Source organism: Lissotriton helveticus, chromosome 5_1 (genome assembly GCF_964261635.1).
Source record: "Lissotriton helveticus chromosome 5_1, aLisHel1.1, whole genome shotgun sequence".
NCBI classification, from domain to species: domain Eukaryota; kingdom Metazoa; phylum Chordata; class Amphibia; order Caudata; family Salamandridae; genus Lissotriton; species Lissotriton helveticus.
The window spans coordinates 916,586,611-916,601,663 of NC_136065.1; the positions used below are offsets into that span (position 1 = coordinate 916,586,611).

Consider the following 15,053-nt stretch of genomic DNA (forward strand, 5'->3'; position numbering starts at 1 on the left):
AATTTGGCTACCTCAACCTGCCTCCAGAATGCATGGACATCATTCGGGAGGCAAGAAAGCCCACAACCAGGGCTTGCTATGCGGCAAAATGGAAGCGGTTTGTCATCTACTGTACTGACAACAATATCAACCCGCTAGATGCATCCATTCCTAACATCATCTGCTATTTGTTACATCTTTACAAAAGAAATCTGGCTTACGCTTCCATTCGGATACATTTATCCGCCATAGCGGCTTATCTCCAAAATAGGCAGCACCTCTCCGTTTTCAGGGTGCCTGCCATTAAAGCCTTCCTGGAGGGACTGAAGCGAGTCATTCCTCCGAGAACACCACCAGCTCCGGTGTGGAACCTCAATGTGGTCCTCACGAGGCTGATGGGTCCACCCTTCGAGCCACTGCACTCATGCGAAATTCAATTTCTAACATGGAAAGTGGTTTTCCTCATTGCTATTACATCGCTTAGGCGCGTTAGTGAGCTGCAGGCGCTCACAATCCAAGAGCCTTTCATCCAAATACATTCAAACAGGGTGGTGCTACGCACTAACCCCAAATTCCTTCCTAAGGTGGTGTCACAGTTTCATATCAATCAAACTATTGACCTACCCGCATTCTTCCAAAACCCACAAACGGTAGCTGAGCGAATGCTCCATACACTGGACGTTAGGAGGGCGTTGATGTACTACATTGACAGAACACAACACTTCAGGAAAACACAACAACTTTTTGTTGCCTTCTGAGCACAGCACAAAGGCAACCCCATTTCCAAAGCGGGAATAGCCAGATTGATTGTTAAGTGCATCCAAATCTGTTATCAAAAAGCTAAGCGCACTTTAACAATACCCCCAAGGGCGCACTCCACACGCAAGTTGGGGGCGTCCATGGCTTTCCTGGGGAACATTCCTTTAGAGGACATTTGCAGAGCAGCCACATGGGTCACACCGCACACGTTTACCAAACATTACTGTGTGGACGTGCATTCCAAGCAGCAAGCAGCTGTAGGGCAGGCTGTTCTCAAGACACTTTTTCAAGCTTCTGCAGCTGGCACGGGCAACCGCCCTTAATGGGGGGACTGCTATGTATTCTATGCACTAGATATGAATTTAGCAGCCCACATGCCTCGAACTGAATATGCTACTTACCAGTATGCATCTGTTCTTGGCATGTAGGGCTGCTAACATTCATATCGCCCTCCCTCCTCCCCGGTGCCCGTAGCGGCTGCAGACACTATCTTGCATTCATCATTAGCATGGACATCCTTTACACTATTTCACTCCATCTCTGCCACAATGGCTAAAAACAATCTGGGGATGGAGCCGATGCCCATGCGCACTGTAGTCCAGGGGAGGAGCCACCTATCTCAGGATACTTCGAAGACTCTTCCAGGACAACAATGTGCAATCATCCGGACCCAACACTAGGCGGCGATCTATGCACTAGATATGAATGTTAGCAGCCCTACATGCCAAGAACAGATGCATACTGGTAAGTAGCATATTCAGTCCTCATCCTGGGATCATCACCCTCCGCCTGGGACGACTCCTGGTGGCCCCCTGCCCTGGGCAGCGCACCCAAACTAACGGACCACGCACGCAACCTGGGCTTCATCCTGGACTGCTCCCTCTCGATGAATAGACAAGTCAGCGCTGTCTCCTCGTCTTGCTTCAACATCCTACGCATGCTACGGAAGATCTTCCGGTGGATTCCCACCGAAACCAGGAAGACGGTCCCCCAGGCGCTCGTCACCAGCCGTCTGGACTACGGGAACTCCCTCTACGCCGGAACCACAGCCAAACTTCAGAATAGACTCCAGCACATTCAGAACGCCTCAGCACGATTCATCCTGGACATCCCCCGACACGGCCACATCTCCGGACACCTGAGAGACCTGCACTGGCTCCCCGTCAGCAAGAGAATCACGTTCTGACTCCTCACCCACGCACACAAATCTCTTCACAACCAAGGCCCCAGATACCTCAACGACCGCCTGACCTTCTACACTCCAACCCGCCAGCTACGATCGACCAGCCACGCCCCCGCCGCCGTTCCCCGCATCCGAAGAGCCAAAACGGGAGGAAGATCCTTCTCCTACCTGGCGGCCAAGACGTGGAACTCCCTCCCCATCCACCTCCGCCTGACCCAAGACCACCTCTCCTTCAGGAAGCAACTCAAGACCTGGCTGTTCGAGCAGTAGCGGACCTTCCCCCCCCCCCCCCCCCCCCCCCCCCTCTCAAGCGCCTTGAGACCCTCCGGGTGAGTAGCGCGCTATACAAATGCCTTGATTGATTGATTGAGGACTGGGATTTGCACTACCTTAAATGGCAAAGTCGAGTTAGCAGTTTAAACCTGAACTTCTAGTCTGCAGTGGCAGACTGGGGGCCATGTTTTACCTTGTCCCACTCAGGATGCCACTCAAGTGCTGTGGTCCCTGAGAAGGCACTCTAACTTACAGGCCCTAGTTATACTGGTACCACATATTAGGGACTTAACAGTAAGCTAGGCTATGCCAACTGGGTATGAGCCAATTAAACATACACTGCTTTGAGGGTTAGAGCGCATGCTCGGAGTCCTGTTTAGCTAGGTTCGGAGCATTTCAGAGCCTTTACATCAGTACCTACTAGTCAAAATATGAGGAAAGTGGAGCGAACTGTAAAAAGCCTGTTTTCTTACTGATGTGAACACTTCCAGTGCATCGTCCTGCCCCCGGCCTCACCTCAGGTGTTGAATAAGATCATGACAGTGTCACAGTGCATCTTAACAGGTTGGGAGTTCACTGATTCCTCTACCTTAACAATTGGCTGGTGAAGGCAGACTCACCACAGTCAGCTGTGGACCGTCTGCAGACTGCAGTCCCACTACAGTGTTCCCTCAGGTTTTCCATTAACAAGCCAAATTCCAGCTTAAGCTGATGCAGAGGATTGCCTTTACAACGGAAGTTTTGGTCTCTGTGACTGTCAATGCGTTTTTGCATCTGCTGCACATCAAAAAAGTTTACAGTATGATTCATATGTTCCAGGTTTGTTTCTGGAATCCTGTCCAGATGATTCTGGGGCTTCCTAATCTCCTGGCTTCATGCATCTTGCTGCTGCCTCATGCCTATGAGCATATGTGGTCTCTGCTGTGGGGCCATAGACATCAGGGGGTTCAGCACTGGGAGTGTCTGCTGGACAGCACCCATGTGTCTGGAATAGTGGCCTGGGATCTTCAGTGACTGATGAAGGATGCCACCAGAATTTACAAAAGGCTGCTTTCCTGCCCCATTCCGAGTGGACTCTAGTAAAGGGCACATCAACTCTGAAATGCGGAGGCCATCTGGGCGAAGTGGAGAACATAGGCCTTTATTGGTCTTCTTGAGCTGCATACCATCCGACTGGCCTTCGACTTATTCCTGTCTTTCATTAGGGGCAGCTTTATTCAGGTTATGATAGACAAAATGACCACCATGCTGCAACAAGCAGGGCAGTGTGGAGTTTAATGTGCTGTCAGGGGCTCTAAGACTATAGCCACCTGAAAGCATTACTGAAAGTAAGTTTCTTTGTGGTCTCACCTAGTAATGAGTAATAGCTCTGTAAGTTATTAGCTTGACAGAACATTACTTTTGAGACCTGTAGCAACCAGGATTTGGTATAATTTCATTTTCTAATTTTAAAGCATGTCATAAGTTTTAATGCATTTTTTTTACCTTTCCTTAGCCTGCACCTGAACACATATTTCATGCCTCTAAAGTCAGACGCACATTCAAAATGTCATGATATGTGAAAAGATGTACTTAAGGTTTAACATGCAGCTGTTTGAAATAGTTTATCAAAGATGTACTGTAGATGTCATTTTTACTATGAAACTGCAAATAGTTATTTACTGGGACACTATAAAGTACTGCACAAAACATAAGTCAGGTATTTTAATATTCCTTTAAATGACCACGTACCTAATGTCAAGGATTTGTAATTCAGAGGTCTGCAGCTGAGCTTGTCTATTTTTTTTTGAAGTTGTTTCATTAGTTTTTAATTACTTTCCAAATGAAATCTTCTACTTCATCTTGGTTGCGAACGGAATGGTATAGCCAGGTTCCGGCTGCATATTAGGCCTGAGATAACTGCCTTTGGTGCAGGGCAGCCTGCCACACATCTATTGATGCAGGATCAATCCTTGAAGTGTTGGAACACGTGCAAGGGGACACTTCCTTATTTATTTATTTTGTTTTTTCATTTCTTATCCAGTTTAAAAATCTGTTTAAAAATCCTGCTGATCTGTGGGCAGTATTCTGAGGGGTTACATATGTGATGGAAATAACATGATGGAGTTTTGCAAGTACAGGGAAGCAACATTTGAAGTTTTCACATTGGCATGTGTGTAAGGAACTTTGTAAGCAAGTCTAGGCTACATTTATGTTGTGGAAATAGCCATGGATGTTCAAGAAATTTGCTTAAAAAGACCTTGTCTTGAAAATAACCTGTGTATTTAATTTCAGTGACCTTTGCAAATGGCAAAAAGGCAGCAGTTTGTTAAATGATGTTGAGTGTACCTGAAAATAACTAGACAATGTTGATTTCCCATTTATTCTGACTTATTTTAATTTACTTTTTCCCTGAAAATACAGGCAGTTGCTCTACTGTCGTGTGACCTTGGGTAAATCTTTCCTGCAGTTCAGTGCAATGAAAATGGCCCATTCTCCTCCAGGCCATCATTCAGTGACTGGCCGCCCTAGCGTAAATGGACTGGCATTGGCAGAGTATGTTATCTACAGAGGGGAGCAGGTACAAGTATTTTCGGTTTAAATGTTTGCATCATACTTACCGACATTTTTCTTTTGTTGTCATTTTCTTCACAAGAGGAATTGATTGCATTGCATGCTGTAGTTAACGCTTCCAAAGTAAATTTTTGGAGACTCTCCTAGATTTGCGTGCTTTGCATAATCCTGCCATCTGGGTGCGTGTGGAAGTGTTATACTACTAAAAAGAATTTGCTGTTTGTTAGGTGTCAACTTTCGATAGAGGCTGATTATGACTTCTACTGTAAGCCCACAGTGCTTCAGTATGTGACTATCATTTCGTATTCTTTTTTTTTTCGCCATTGGGTGTGGCGGTGCACCATGGGAGCTCAGCTTCTGAGAAAAACACCTAAAGACCAGTGGCAAATAAAGAACAGCTGTAAAAGAATTTGAATAATCATGGATCTCGATGCTGGATCGAAGTTCTTTTTGGGGGGAATGGTGCATGTTTGGGGGGAGATTTCACTGGGTAAGTTCAATGCAGTCTAAAAAAATATTGATGGTAGGTAGGGTCCCTGAGATTCCTAGATGCATCTTAGAGTCTTCAGGTTTTGCCCAATCTGCCATCAGAAGTTCCATTCAACAACGGAGTATTCAGGATATATATTCTGTTTGCTGAGGGACCTTAAATCCAACTACTATGCTTGTTACCTTTTCGAATTCAAAACTCTTTCCACACGGACAAGGTAGTCTTTGCTCTCTGAGAAGCAGAGGACATAGCAGCGTTATCAGAACTTCAAAGCTCTCTATCGATGGATGACTTTCTCTGAAGAAAACTTTGAGGCTGAGGAATGGGCTAACACCAGGAGGACCTAGATATTGCAATTATGCATCCAGAGGTAACTTCATATTACAAGAAAGACTGTAATTCTAAAGGGCCCCTTCCCAAAAAAGTGCAGGAGCTGATGAGACAAGGCATCCTAACTGCCTGTGAAACTCTTGGAAGCCAAGGTATTTTTCAGCGAAAAGAAATACCCGCAAAAGTCCTCAACGCCAAAGAGCTTGATACTCTTACCTTGCTGCGGGATCTAAAGAAAATATCACCCGTAAGGAGTTGCCAAAAGTAGTCAACTCAGCTTCAAAGGATGTTTAATCTCTAAGAGGGAAGGAGGGGTGCACACTCTCGTAGGAAAGTCCCAGGGCAAGAAAACCTCTGACATCGAAACACAAGCAAAAAGCAATTGAGATTGTGCCCTGAAAGGAATACAACACTGGAGCATGCTCACTGAACTTCCTAGTGCCTATGGAGGTGCCCCTGTTGGATGGAAAAGACTATCTGGCTAGTATAGATGTAAAAGATCTCTACTTCCTGGTTTCGATTCACCCTTCACACAGAAGATACCTTAGGGTTGTGTTAAGAGGAGTTTATTACTAGTCCAACATGTTTTGGACTTTTGGCATAAAATCGCCACCACATGTTTACCAAGACACTGGCAATGGTTGCAGCCCACAATAGGAGATAGTCTATTTATATGTATCCTAATCTACACACTGGCTGGTAAAGGGAGCGTATTCAATCAACACGAAGATAACTAAGTATGAGTAGTCAACCTACTTCTCCAACTAGGGTTCACCATAAACTGGAAAAGATCTTCCCTCACTCTAGAGATTAAGAAAACCTTCCTGGAACCTAGCTCGATACCCTGAAAGCAAACAAGTTTCCAACTTTAAATAGAGTGCAAGCATTACTAGAAATGGCTCACTTTTACTCAAGTCTTGGTCTCTGAAGGTGTGGACAGTGATTAAACTGTTGGGTATGCTGGCCTCTTGTATACAATTATCCCTGAATACAAAGTTATTCTTAAAGCCCTTTCAAGACTGGCTGCACAAACAGTGGTCACAAACGTCCGGAAAATGGGAGGATCTAGTGATTGTTACGGAGAAGGAGAGCTAAGAGGTAGAGCAGTGAGAATATGTTGAAGGGGAAATTGTTTGACTCACCACTACGACAGCCTATCATAAGAGATGCCTCACATATGGGCTGAGATGTACACGTTGGACAGCTGAGAGTGAGAGGGCTATGATAGAACCAGTAGTCAATCAATCATATCAATTATCTGCAACGGGAAACTATTTTCCTAGCACGAAGGGCATGCCAAATTCATATCAGGAGAAAGAAAGTTCAAATCATGAGACTCATTACTCTAGAGCAGGCATTGTTTCTGGCCTCTGAGTTATGCGGACTCTCTCTTACAGGGGGTCAGAAACTTGTCTGTGGTGGCAGGCTGGACGATTCCAGTCCAGCCCGCACACTAGAGCAGTGTTTCCCACACTGTGGTCCGCGGACCCCCAGGGGTCCCTGACACATTCCCAGGGGGTCCGTAGACAGCAGTTTTAAAAGCACTTAAAAGTATCTTGTTTCATTAGCAGTTTTCAAAGAACAATAAGAGTCCAGATAATGCCAGTGATTAATGTCCCTGCTGAAGAGGGATGAGAGTTTTTTCCAGTAGCAGCTTGGACTTATCTAGTGTAGCACAGAGGGTTAATATGCCTACTGCAAAGAACGTGCACCATGCATTTTAAAAAACAGTATTTTATTGGGTTACCGCTTTTGTCAGAGAGATTCTTTTGTTAAAGTGCAGTTCATAAGTGACAATCATAATCTAGCACAGTTACCTATAAACTGTTATCAAACCGTTGCTTGCAAACTGCAAGGTACAAGTTTGTGACAAATGTTTTCCCCCAGTCTTTCATTATCCTGATGCTTCTAAAAAGATCTATTTGGGTGGAAATACATTTTTATTGTTAAAGTTAATGCTAACCACTGATGTTATGAATCCGGAATCTGTGCTTCGCAAGACCGAGCACTCTTTAAAAATGCCTACCAGTATGAATGACATGTGAGTTCTACACCTTGTAGTCCCCTTTACCTTATGTAACATTTTCTATACGCTTATTTACACGTATGATTCACTGTCTTTATATGTGTGTGATGTAAATTGCTCTGACATCCTACAATAGTATCAGACATGCTATATAAAATGAAATGGACGTGTCAGAGGGGCTATGGAGAGATGAGAAGCACTGTTGAGGGGTGATAGCGGGGAATCATTGAAGAACCCCCAGAAAGATTTTCGTATTCTGGTGCATAGTCAGGTCTTCATTTACTATTCTTTAAAAGCTAATACAATTCAATATATAATGGTAAATGTGTTGTAGGCTGCACTATTCTTTCCTAAATTTCTTAATGGGGGAGCCTCCCAATGCCCCCTTTGTGGTGCATAGTCAGGTCTTCATTTACTATTCTTTAAAAGCTAATACAATTCAATATATAATGGTAAATGTGTTGTAGACCACCATTCTTTCCTAAATTTCTTAGGGGGGGGGTGCCTCCCAAAGCCCCTTTGTAGTGGTCAGGCTCACTCACTGCACTTGGTGTGCACCGTATGGGGATTGGTCTAAAATCATTTGCCAGGGTTGTTTTGGGTTTCCAGTCTGGCCCTGGCAGGAGCAGGAGCCTCGTACTGCAAAATAAAACTAACCATTGAAAAGTTAGTCACGGAGATGCAGCACCAACCTTCCCATTAACCTTTTTCGTTTTCTTGCAAGTTCTTTCAATATAAAATACAACAGACGTGGCGGAGAGTGTCGTTAGCCCCCTTGGCTTAACAACACACTCCGCCACTTCAGAACCGCAGGGCTGCACCATATGTACAAGAATATGCTGCAACCCTGCATTTCCCCTGCGCTGGTGCTACACTTGACAGGGGATGATTGTTTATGTACAGGAAGGTCCCCCCTTCCTGCACATAAACAATCTTGAAATGTCGTTTTGTCACTTCTATGTGTGCTGCTTAATGCAGCACACATGGAAGTTACAAAATGTAGTTTTTTTTTTAAAAAGATTGTTGATGTGCAGGAAGGGTCACCTTCCTAAACATAAACAATCCAAGGCGTTTCGCAAAAACTAGGGGAAATTAAGCATTTCACCTTGTTTTGCCAAGTTAAGATCAGAGTTTCCCTGGCCCTAATTTTGGCGCGGCCTCCCATTTACGCTGCCCTTGTAAATAGGGGCAGCGTCAAAATCAATGGATGTTGCAGGGGAAACGCCCACCGCAACACCCACTGCCCATCCCTTTCACGCTAAGCATTGGGTGAAAGGGGGGTCTTATCTACAAGGCAACGTTAAGCCATGTTATGTGGCTTAACGTTGCCTTGTAAATAAGGCGAAGACCCTATCACCACAGGAACGTCTCAAAAAGTGATGTTCCTATGGTGATAGGGGCTTGTAAATATGCCCCTAAAATCTTAAGTAATTTGAGTATTTGTTTTTTGCGCACACGTGTGTTAATTCTTTCCGAATTACTGTTTTAATGTTTGAAATTTACATCCTACAAATTGCTTGGGGGACCCCGGCTTCCAAATGGGACTCAATGGGGGTCCTCAGGAGTCAACAGTTTGGGAACCACTGCACTAGAGGACAAGCAGGGCTTGTCTGGGTGCCTGTCGCAATAAATCTGATACTGGCATCATTATAGATTTATTGAGATGAGGTGTTTCAAACAGAACACCATTATTTTCAGTGCAGCCATTATGTAGCTGGGTAACTCGTAATGACCAATGCCCAGTACATGTCCATAAAATGGCTGCCTGATCACTTGCAATATGTACAAAGCAATGGAACTAGACATCACAGGCTTATATGCTCATGCAGGTGGGCCCTCACATATATGGCACCCTGCCTTAGGGCTCTAAGGCCTGTTGTAGGGGTGACTTAGATATAGTATATGGAGTGGACCTTGGGATGACTCAGTGAGTGTGCCATGTCGTGTTTTCAAAAAGGTTTGAACCATTTCACGCAGCCTGCAATGGCAGTCTGCATGCGGTTTTAGTGTTGATCCCTTAGGATGGCATAAAACATTCTGCCGCCCTTGGGGGCCCTCTTTAGTACCCATGCCCTAGGTACCAGGGGTGCCATTTACTAGGGACTCTTAGGAGGGCTAATGTCCTTGCCAGTTTGGTTATAAATAAACATATACCTTGTTTTAAGGGAAAGAGCACTGGCACTGGGGACCTGGTTATCAGGGACCCAGTGCACTTTCAGTCAAAAAGCATCAGTATTAGGGCAAAACGTGAGGTGACCATGTCAAAAAGGGCACTTTCCTACAGATCCCAACACAGAAGAACACATTCACAGTAGGGGGCATAGGGTTTTGGGGGGTGATGTTTCACCCATATCATTGGGAACTGCAATTGTTGGCCTGGCATAGCAGAATTTGGTCATCTAAAAATACCACACAAAACACTTGACACCATTAGCAAAGAATGTAGACCTTCCTCAAGAAAGTGCCACACCTTATGGTGGAAGAGCGAACTCATATATGGTGTGAGAAAAAAAATGTTCTCCCACGACTTTGAAACCGTCAAATAGCTAAAATGTTTTAGTGGCCTTGAAATTAGCATATGGATCATTAAGTGTACGTCTGTCAGTGATTACAGCATTAGAGGTGTACATAAACACATTTTTGGTATTTCAGGTTTCAGGTTTTAAAGTCTTTATTTCGATTGTTAAAAGAATCATAAAAGACAATTTGAGCCCATAAACCAGGCTGCACTTATGTTTCTCAATGTAAAACAGCATTCCTTGTAGCAGTCACATGACTCAGGATAGTAAATGAACTGCAAGCACTCCCTGCACATGATACCACTACATAATCTATGTATAACATATGAATCTAGAAGACTTCACACTGCAAAAGAAACCAGTTACTTACTTGTATTTATGGTTTTGCAGCTTAAAGGTCTTCTAGATTCACTTGTGATCCTACCCAATATAGGAGAGCTTTGGAGATTTAAAAAAGAAATTGAAAATGGTGATCATGTTCTAGGACATAGTGGGCTCAGCGCTGACGTCCTACTTGGGCTCAAAAACAACCAAATTCAAAAACCACCAAAGGTAAGAATTTATTTTTAGTATAACAATTTCAGTCCCGGGGGGCGTGGCTAGCAGCCGATGATGGCGGCAGCAACCTAGAGAGGCTCCCATAGCGAGGCGGCTTCCCGCAACAATCCGCATGTCTATCCGCTCACTGCTCAGTCCGAAGAGGGTGTCCTGGGTGCGGTGACCGAACGGCACCGGTACTGAAAATTTGGGAGCGCTTGGACCCCGGCATCGGGGCGGAACCTCATCTCCGTCCCTTGTGGAAGACGGGCCTGGTGACGCGAGGCGAGCCCCGGTGTCGATTGATTCCTGTGGCCGGGCGGAAGTTCATCCTCCCCGGCGCACCCATCCGGAAGTAGCCGACGACGCCATCGTCCTACACTCTTGGCTGGCGATCCTCCCCACCGCCCGATCTACCCCTCACGCTGAGTACACGGTGACACTGGGCAGCTGTGCCCCTTGGCTGCGCTCGACACAAGCCGGCGGACCTGTGCAGCACCAGTCGCCATTTTGCTTGATTCAGCCGAAGCCGCCACAGCTCCGCGGCGGCCGGCGGCACTCGAATAGCGCCAGCAACCACCCGTTTTGCCCCCCCCCCCCTTTCTGCATTCCCTTCCCCCCCGTGGACGGTTACGGACCTCCGGTCTGCCCCATCATAGACTTTGTCTTGCTGAACAGTAATGGCGGGGAAGGGACAACGGCAGATTGCTGCTCAGGCGAAGCTTGGGAAGTATGCCTACGATAACCAGTCATCCACCCAGCCTGAGCAGCGCAAATCATTGGGGAAGGGCGCTGACAACGACGGCGCTAAAAAGGCCACGCTGGACGACGTGCTGCGGGCGCTGGAGCAGGTGCAGGCCACGGTGGGCTCGACCGCGGCGGAGGTTACCCTTATCAGAGCCGACCTCCAGAAAATGAGTGAGAGGGTGAAGCAGGTGGAGGTGGTGAATAAATCCTTAATAGAGGACGTTTCTGAACTACAAGTAGCAATGGAGAGGCTACAGGCGGACAATAAACTTTTGAAAAGTAAGTTGGATGACCAGGAGGGGCGCTCCAGACGCAACAACGTCCGTATCTTGGGGGTTCCGGAGTCTGAAACAAAGGGGGCCATGGACCTATACGTTGAAGATCTTATAAAGACCAAACTGGCCCCGAAGGGACTGTCCAACTTCTTTACAGTGGAGCGGGCCCACCGGGTCCCGGGAGGGACGCCCGCCCCAGGGGCCGCCCCGCGCCCCATCTTGGCGAGACTCTTCAACTTTCGGGACCGCGATGCAATCCTCCAGGCCGCCAGGGTGGCACCGCCCATCCAACTCCAGAATTCTCGGATTTCGTTCTTTCCTGACTATACGGCGGAGGTCGCCCGTAGGAGGAGAACATTCCTCGAAGTTAAAAAGTCGCTTCGCGACCAAGAACTGCCGTACTCCATGCTGTTCCCGGCCCGGCTAAGAGTGGTGGCGGACAAGAAGGTCTGGTTTTTCGACTCGGCAGAGAATGCCAGGGAGTGGCTGGATGGCTGGCGCACTGTGGCCCGCGCCTCTAACCGTCGACGCAACAGGTCGGGAGAAGGGAGCCGGCGGGGCTCACGCTCTCCACCCAGAAACAGCGGGAATGGATCACCGTCACAGGAACACTTGGGGGATGCTGGAGGCGAATGATGAGACCACGAGGGGCCACCAAGTTACTCCTGAACTATGCTCCCATTCTGATTCTTCATTGAGTCGTTAATGGACACTGGCCCGGACGACCCGTGGGCTACAAAGGGACCGCCTGCTTTGGGGGACACTCTCCCCCTACGTGCAAGTACTCTGTTTCTGATATGGGTTAAGCGCTCTGCTAAGTTGGGGTGGCGGGCAGTTCTGAGTCCGTTTGGCAGGGAGGCAGGGTGGGGGGTGTTGGGGGGGGGGTTTGTTTATTTTTACGGGAAATTCATGCTATCGATCAAAAATGTAGAATGTACTGTGCTATTTACTGGAACGATGCTGGGAAGGTGGGCCATGTGCTGTTGGTTTTTGTCCCTAAGTTTCGATGGTGGTGGGTGCACGGCCTACTGTGAGGCAGGCGGGTGAGACGCGATTGGGCGGCTCCTCCCTCAAGATTCTGGCCTGGAATGTGCACGGTTTGGGTGATAAAGTGAAGCGTGGCCTTGTTCTGTCCGAGGTCAAGCGTCATAAACCTGACCTCATACTCCTTCAAGAGACCCATCTAATGGGTACTGCCACCAAGGCCCTGGACAGGCGAGGGTATGCAATGTTGGCCCATTCAGACTTCTCCACTGGGTCCCGAGGCACGGGTATCCTGCTCAGAAAATCCTCTACTTTTATCACCCTCAGCACGAAAACTGACCCGCAGGGCTGTTTTGCGGCGGTGATTGGTCAGTGGGATGGGCGCCCACTGACTGTAGTATCGGTGTACATCCCGCCGTCCTTGCACTCAGTGATGCTACCTGCCCTGGGTGGTTTCTTGTTGTCCCTCCCCGAGGGAGACACCTTGTTAGGCGGGGACTTTAATGCCCCTGCCGACCCACAACTCGACAGGTTCCCAGCAACCGCTCTCCCCGGGGGTCCCTCCAGATTCCAGAGGTTCCTGGGGGCATTGGGGCTGGTAGACATATGGCGACACGTCCACCCAACACAGCGACAGTACACCTTTCATTCCACCGTCCATAATAGTCTGTCCCGCATTGACCACTTTCTGGCGTTGGGGGATGGGTTGCAGCGCGTCGAAGAGGTGCTCATTCACCCTAGGGGCATCTCTGATCATTCCCCACTAACTCTCACCATTACTTCACAAACACACTCACGCCACCGCGTCTTCCCGATGCGTGCCTCATATCTTAAGGTACCTAAGGTCCGGAAGGCACTGCAGACTTCCACGACACATTACTTCATGGAGAACGAGCCTACCGCAGCCTCGGCTGTGGTGCTATGGGAGGCCTATAAGGCCGTCCTGAGGGGGCAAGCCATTAGCTCCATAACTTCGTATAGACGAGAACAGGCGGCGGAACACTCGGCGCTCGAGCTACGACTGCGCGAAACAACCGCTGCCCATGAAACAGACCCCACTGACGACACACTGCACGCGCTCATGCTAGCCCAGCGTCTCTATACCGACCACGCTCGACACGTTACACAAGGTCACATCGCTGACACACAAAACCGCGTGTATGATATGGGGGACAAGGCAGGGAAAATGCTGGCTTGGCTAGACAAAAGAGGTGGAATTGCCAGGGGGATTCAACAGGTTAAGGACGAACAGGGGACCATTCATACGGACCCAGCTCAGATAGTGGAAGCATTGGCGGCCCACTTTGAGAGGGTCTACACCCCGGAACGGGACGTCACTGCGATTGCGGCCCAAAGCGCATTGTATGATCTGCCCATCCCGGCACTGTTGCCCGATGCGGCGGCTGAGCTTGAGACACCTTTTACTGCGGACGAACTACGGATTGCCATTGGGGCCCTACGTACGGGCAAAGCGCTCGGGCCGAACGGCATCCCAATTGAGTGGTTCCAGGACCGCACTGCTGTTCTTAGCCCATACCTGCTTCGAATGTATGAGGAGTGCCGTACTACGGGGGTGCTCCCGTTAGACCAACGGACGGCCACGATTGTGGCTATTCCTAAGCCTGGTAGGCCCCCGGAGGAATGCTCCTCATACCGCCCTATATCCTTACTTAACGCAGAAAGTAAAATTCTGGCGAAACTTCTGGCAAACCGTCTCATGCCCCACCTCTCTGACTTAATTCACCCGGACCAGTCCGGGTTTATGCCCCACAGGAACACCTCACTCAATTTACGACGGGTGCATGGGGTATTGGCCAGGACGGATGAAATCGGCGAACCCGCGGCCATTTTGGCCCTAGATGCAAGGATGGCCTTTGACATGGTCGAATGGGCTTATCTCTTTGAGGTTCTCCGGTGCGTGGGTTTTGGCCCTGTCTTCATCTCGTGGGTTAAATTACTGTACACCATGCCGGTGGCGCATGTGGTGGCGAATGGCCACGTTTCCCGCTCCTTCCCGCTCATGCGCGGCACCCGACAGGGTTGCCCTCTTTCCCCCCTGCTATTTGCGCTGTCGCTGGAGCCTTTGGCAATCCGCATTAGGTCCACCCCCTTGCTTAAGGGGATTCAGTGGAAGGAGGGCTGGGAAGACCGTATTTCGCTCTACGCGGATGATATGCTGGTCTACCTGACGGATCCTGAACACGGCATCCCGGCTCTCTTACGCATCTGCAATACCCACGGGGAGGTGTCTGGCTATACCATTAATTGGTCTAAATCCGAATTATACGCCCTGACGGGCAGCCTACCCGCGGTTGGCTCAGCCTGCCCCCTACGGCTGTCCGGCTCGTCATTTAAGTATCTTGGTATTCACGTCACGAGTGACCCGGCGGAATACGAA

General features: G+C 48.3%; 1 protein-coding gene across 1 annotated transcript in view; it reads left to right on the forward strand.

The window, feature by feature from the left end:
- Nucleotides 1-15,053, forward strand: part of LOC144752569 (poly [ADP-ribose] polymerase tankyrase-2-like) — a 446,314-nt gene that overhangs the window by 400,455 nt on the left and 30,806 nt on the right. Inside the window, exon 18 of the mRNA XM_078640458.1 lies at nucleotides 4,598-4,754. Coding sequence (XP_078496584.1) covers nucleotides 4,598-4,754 — 157 coding nt within the window. The remainder of the gene's footprint in view (nucleotides 1-4,597; nucleotides 4,755-15,053) is intronic.